This window comes from Perkinsus marinus, assembly GCF_000006405.1.
Source record: "Perkinsus marinus ATCC 50983 genomic scaffold scf_1104296949578, whole genome shotgun sequence".
Classification (NCBI taxonomy): Eukaryota; Perkinsozoa; order Perkinsida; family Perkinsidae; genus Perkinsus; species Perkinsus marinus.
The window spans coordinates 6,689-12,905 of record NW_003209875.1 but is presented as its reverse complement, the minus strand read 5'-3'; the positions used below and the strand labels follow the sequence as shown (position 1 = coordinate 12,905).

Sequence of the window (6,217 nt, the reverse complement as noted above, 5' to 3'; positions counted from 1 at the left end):
ACCCTCGTAGCCTCACTTACACTCAGTGCACTACCATTGCTGTCGCTTGTTTGAAGCAAATAACTGTGGCCACGAACGGCTTAGAGGAGTTTGAAGCGACTTTGGCGCTCTCGAGGATCACCAGTGCATCGTCAGAATTGCGCGAATTCGTTGCGGAGAAGAAAGCGTGGGAAACTGTGAGAGAACTAATATTCAACAAGGATGAGCGTATCAAAACTGTGGCGACTGAGGTGTGGTGTAACCTGTGCTCGACGAGGGAGATTCAGAGTCGCTTTATGGCTTCTACTGCTAGCGCTCAGGAGGATCTGAAAATCCTCACCGCTTTGAGTTTTGCGGAATCTTTGAAGACTCGTATTGCCGCTACTGGAGCCATCGCGAACTTACTCGTGTCCGATGACCAGGACGAGGATTTCCCCATAGTCCGTATGGCCGTCCGCAACGAGATGACGGTGGCTATGATATCGCGAGTTGTTCTTGATGAGCATGAAGACATTGGGGTCCGTTATCGAGCTGCTACTGCTGCCCAAGCTATCATTGCATCAGGTGTAGACGATTCGTGTGAGACACTCACTGCAGTATTGAGGGAATATAAGGTTGCTGATGAGAAGGCGGACGATGATGCTGTTGCTAGAAGTATGAAGGAGCTAATTCACGAGACACTTGCACTCTTTGATAGTTAGTGTTCGATGACGATCTGTATTATTTTCAGCGATCCTCGATTAGTTGCGTTAATACCGAAGTCAGCTGCAGAGGGAATGCGGGGCACTTGGCCTCTTTCGGACTGTTCGCTGTCTGTTCGCTGAAGACGTTTATGATGACTTGTCTGTCCAACAAAGGTGACACGGTGTTTGACGATAAACACTCCGGAGAAAATAGCAGCGAGAAAACCCAATCTTCTGAGGCGGCTGGGATTGCCGATTTCTTAATTGTAGTCGTAGCCCTGTTCAACGCATAGTATATCAACTACGCAATTCACATAATAGCAATGGTGGTGGTCATTAAACTAGAGGAAGTTGGTTGGTGACGTGTGCCAGGGTGATTTCAAGGGAGCACCCGGATTGGTTTAAGCTGGGCTATCGGTCGAAGACATCAAAAAAGGGATGTCTCTAATTAATCTCGATACAAAGGCTGGTTGCTTGTAAACCCACTGGCAGAGTCTTGGGTGACAGCGATGCTCTCGCCGGGAATCGAACCCGGGTGGTTTGCGTTCGCGTACCTCATGTGCATGCGTGCGAAATTCTGTTCTGTTCTGGATCAATCCACATTCCACCTGTCCGGCATGTCCATAACTTTAACCTTCTCTATCCTATTCACACTCTCGAGACCGTCATGAGGTGGTTGACTTGTTGAGTGTCTTATTCATCTGTGTCCACCGATCGACACTGACACAAAGCTCATGCGCTACGCTAGGCTTTGGCATGACCGTCCTATGGACTTTAGAATTCAGTGGATAGTTTATATGGTTTGCATGTGGGGTTGCTTGTCGGATATTTGATTACCTCCTTTGTCAGTTCTTTAAATTCAAATTATCAATATTCGTTCTCAAATGAGTTCTACTGCCACTACCCCCAACATGAAGGTGACCCTCGTTGGAGCCTCTGGTGCCATCGGCATGCCTTTGTCGTTGTTGTTGAAGATGAACTCAACGATCACCGAGTTGGCCTTGTACGATGTCAAGCAAGCTCGTGTGCCTGTTGCTGGTGTTGCTGCTGATTCCTCTCACATCAACTCTCCTGCTAAGGTCAAGGGTTATGCTGGTCCTACTGAGCTCGAGGCCGCACTTACAGGGTCTAAAGTCATCGTTTGCACTGCTGGTATCGCTCAAAAGCCTGGTATGTCCAGAGATGATCTCTTCAACGTTAACGCTGGTATAATGCGTGACTTGGCAACTTCGTTCGCCAAGTATGCTCCTGAGGCTGTTGTCTGCATCTTGTCGAATCCCGAGACTGCTCTCGTGCCCATCACTGCTGAGGTTTACAAGAAGGCTGGCGTATACGACTCGAGGAAGATCGTGGGTATCACCACCCTTGATGTGACGCGTGCCAGGACATTCTATGCTGAGGCTACCGGTATGGATGTTGAAAAAGTTGATGTCCCTGTTGTTGGTGGCCATGGTGGCTGTGCCATCCTCCCTCTATTCTCTAAAGCAACTCCTTATGTCAAGCTGGACGAAGAAAGCATCGATGAGCTTGATGATCATGTTCAAAATGCAGTTACTGAGGTTGTTGATGCACTCGCTGGTGCCGGGTCGGCCAGTCTTTCAATGGCTTACTCGGCTGCCCAGTTTGTGGATATAGTTATCCGCGGGTTAAAGGGCGAAAGCCATACAGCCTGTGCTTATGTCAACGAACCTTATGAGGACGTACAGTTCTTTGCTCATATCTGCACCTTTGGACAGGAAGGTGTTGAGAAAGTTGAGAAGCTCGTTGATCTGACTCCGCACGAGCAGAAGAGGATGGTGGAGACTCTTGAGAAGCTCCGTGAAGATATCAAGAGAGGAACTGATTTCATGATAGACTGTTGTGAGTAGATGTTGTTACTATTCTTATACAAGCTTGAGGTTTAGTTGCCTTTAGCCTGTGCTGCTTTTTACCACTGTTGTTCCTTCTATTATAGTGCATACTGTTGTATGTGAAAATTGATAGAGTGGCCTAAGGCCACAATAACGATAAGGTTGAGTGACCTTTCATTGTGATTCTGGTGTTTCTTGTTGCGTTCATGAATATGTCTTCAGGGTTCTTGTTGAACGGTAGTATGGTGGAGTTTATTATAATTATATTATAGATTCCTATTATACTAATAAATGTAGCATAAATACATACTAAAATGAATAATATACTTATTCCCAACTCTATAGATATAGATGTAATGTAGAGTAATTATGAATGCGAATAAGTCTTGAGTACTCGGTCATAGCATCGCCTAAGAATACTACTGCTATGGTTGGGGATGAGGATGATTATTCAGTCGAGCATTGGTAGGAGTCTATACTTATTCCAATGAAGGTCTGTCTGATCGGTGCCTCTGGTGGTATTGGGAGACCATTGGCTCTTCTGCTGAAGATGAATCCTGAAATCGATGAGGTTGCCCTATATGATGTGCCTGGTGCGCGGTTCCCTATTCCTGGTGTAGTAGCCGATCTCTCGCATATCAACACTCATGCTAAGGTTACGGGTTACCAAGGGCTGGATGAAATCGGCGACTGTGTCGAGGGTGCTGATATGATTATCGTCACTGCTGGTATCGCTCAGAAACCGGGAATGACGAGGGACGATCTCTTCAACGTAAACGCTAGGATAATGAGGGACTTATCCTTCAAGTTCGCGAAATATGCTCCTACTGCTCTGGTGTGCATCATGTCAAACCCCGAGACAGCTCTAGTGCCCATCACGTGTGAGGTCTACAAGCAAGTCGGTGTCTTCAACAAGGGGAAAATCATGGGCCTGATGAGTCTTGACGTGACGCGTGCAAGGACCTTCTATGCTGAGGCCACCAATCAAGAGGTCGAAAAGGTTGATGTGCCTGTCATTGGAGGGCATGGTGGTTGTGCGATTCTACCCGTCTTCTCTCACGCCACACCTTATGTTCAACTCGACGAGGCTACCATTGCCAAACTCGATGATCATGTCCAGAACGCTGTAACTGAGGTCGTTGATGCTCTCGCTGGGGCCGGCTCAGCTACGCTCTCGATGGCCTATGCTGCCAACAGATTCGCTCATATCCTTATTCAAGGCATGAAGGGTAAACCAGCGAAGGCCGCTGCTTATATCAACGAGCCGTACGAAGGTATTGATTACTTTGCCCACTACTGCGACTTTGGCCCCGAAGGTGTGTCCAAGATCCACAAGCTGGATCTCTCTCCTTTCGAAAAGTCGAGACTTCCCGAGACCATTGATAAACTTCGTCATGATATACATAGGGGCTTGGAGTTCATGAGAAGACCGTCGCAGATTATCTTACAGTAGAAGTCAGTACGACTCATCTGATACCTCGATTTGATCTTATTATTGTCATCATCATCATCATCACCTGAAAATGTAATCGTGGCAGGAAAGGATTTCTCGTCCACCCATGGGAGTATTGCGTTGAGCAAAAATCACGAACACCACAAAGGGTGTGATGAGTACGGCTATGCTCGACACATTGTGGCTCTGCTGGACTCGCCCATCGACACCTGGGTGGCTACGGTCTATGATCCATCAGGGGTGTGGAAGTGAGCTCAAAGCATGTGGCTCTGAGGTAGCCATCAGTGGCAGATGGTTTTCCTGATTGAACCCTTGCTTCGTAGCTGATAAGAATCGCGTTCTTCGGCGTTCTCACTTTCGATCATGACATTGTTACGTCCTGTATGAGTGCTTGCTCACCTCTTTCTGTGAGCTGGTGTGAGTTCCAGAGTACATATGCGTCTAGCGCCGAGCTCTGTCACTTCGTCGCCCCTGCTGAACCTTCATTTCTCGGGATTCTGGATCTTCGCTCCGATGAAACCGTCGGATGGACGTTCTCGATTTGGTCTACGACTCAACAAAATATCGAAAACCACTTTTCTTCGTACTAGGCTCAATCCTCTTGGTGCCTGTAGTATTTGCCGTAACATTTGCATTGATATTCCATCGTTTTGACGAGCTTTGCGGATTCGCACAGTTAGCCATCTATATCGTTGTCTCAGAATCAGCACTTGCTCGCTCGTCTAGTGACAGTGAGTTGAAACCAGCAAATATGAACACTCTCGGCCTTGCTCGATCCCACGTGTTCAAGATGGGCGCCCTTAGGGCGCCGCCCCATATGTACTGTTGTATGAGACTGCTAGCATCAACCTCCAATTTTCGTATGGTCAATTGGTCGTCAACTGTGACTGTCGTGGTGGAAACGGAAGTGACCGGATGGGGAACCATCAATCGCGCGTGGTATCAATCCCCGACTAAGGTCAACAGAAATGTAGTCTCCAATGTATGATGTCTCGGAGCCAAACCAGCGGATGGATCTACATGGTACTGGCTTTGCGGTGAAGACATTATTTACGACGTTAGAAATGGGGTTCTGCTGCGCTTCAGCAATGGCAAGTTCTCACCATTCTAACTGGGCATTTTCATTCAATCATAGGAATTTTCCGCCCTGCACCATCTTCATAATTAATCGCCATTGGTAGAGACCCAAAGAGAGTAATGGACGTTCAACTTAGCGGCTCAGAAGACGCTAGAGATCGTTGTGGGACCTAGCAGTGTCGTCCCAACTCTCCAGCCCAACTATTCGCCAGAACTCAACACTCTGTTGTACGCAATTATCCAAAAAAGTGAACACTCAAGGGAGACCAAGTTGTAACCGGAGCATCTGAGAATAATTATTCAATCATAGTCCATGAGTCGATTGCCAAATTAGGGAGCTCGAACAACACGACACGTTCCCACCCACCTTGGCTTGAGCTATGAGGAAGCCCAGAGCGCAAATCGAGTTGAGCAATAGAGGATACAGGAAGGGGTATCGAGCAGGAGGCGGGATGAACCAACTCGCTGTAATGAGAGTACAACCCTGAATAGAAAAGAAGACGACTCAGTATATTGAGGAGAGTGAAGAGGAGTCATACAACTACGAGGATAGCAGCGACTAGGATGAAGCAGATATTGTCTCGAGGGTGGCAGGTGGCCCTAGATGAACGGAGGGTGTATGAGTAGATGATGAAGGAAAGTAGAGCGAGTCCAGTGGTCACCACCTACAACGGCAATAACTTGTACAGAACCTGATTACTCCGGCACTCCCCCGAGCTTGATAGTTCACCTGGAGGTTGTCTTTCTCCATGAGTCTCCATAAACTCAATGTCGATAGCATCCCAAAAGATACGCTGAATACGGGCTGATCGGGAAGGAGGAGCATAGCCGGGAGGAGGGGGAGCAGTATGGCCTTCTCGTGGACTTGCCTAACGATCAACCATACATACGCCGTGTACAATGGGATGAGCTCACCAGCTGAAAAAGAAAAATGAGAGGCTCGACTGAAACAGACAAGCGAGGAAGCGCTGCCGTTTGTTAGTCTGTGGAGGTCGGAAGATGCAATCCAACACCGAGGGTAAGGAGGCAAGCAATGTGCCTAAAATAACGACCATTGCTCGGGGAGTACGTTAAAGCAAGGTTACGTACAAAGAGTGCAAACCTTGACCATGATTCGAGCAAACCCTTCAGAGGCCAACGACCAGCGACGGAGCTTGAGGACCTGTCAGATGTCT

The 6,217-nt window shown here is 47.8% G+C and overlaps 3 protein-coding genes across 3 annotated transcripts in view; all 3 read left to right on the top strand.

The window, feature by feature from the left end:
• Positions 1-680, top strand: part of Pmar_PMAR019769 (hypothetical protein) — a gene marked incomplete at both ends in the record, with an annotated part of 896 nt that extends 216 nt beyond the window's left edge. The window contains one exon of the mRNA XM_002778409.1: positions 27-680. Coding sequence (XP_002778455.1) covers positions 27-680 — 654 coding nt within the window. The remainder of the gene's footprint in view (positions 1-26) is intronic.
• Positions 681-1,546: 866 nt separating this feature from the next.
• On the top strand, positions 1,547-2,530 carry Pmar_PMAR019768 (malate dehydrogenase, putative; the record flags this gene model as incomplete). The annotated part of the gene is made up of 1 exon (XM_002778408.1): positions 1,547-2,530. The coding sequence occupies one exon, from the start codon at positions 1,547-1,549 to the stop codon at positions 2,528-2,530; it is 984 nt and encodes a 327-aa protein (XP_002778454.1).
• A 469-nt stretch (positions 2,531-2,999) lies between these two features.
• On the top strand, positions 3,000-3,965 carry Pmar_PMAR019767 (malate dehydrogenase, putative; the record flags this gene model as incomplete). Its single annotated transcript, XM_002778407.1, has 1 exon — positions 3,000-3,965. One exon carries the CDS (start codon positions 3,000-3,002, stop codon positions 3,963-3,965), a length of 966 nt encoding a protein of 321 aa, XP_002778453.1.
• Between the last annotated feature and the right edge of the window lie 2,252 nt (positions 3,966-6,217).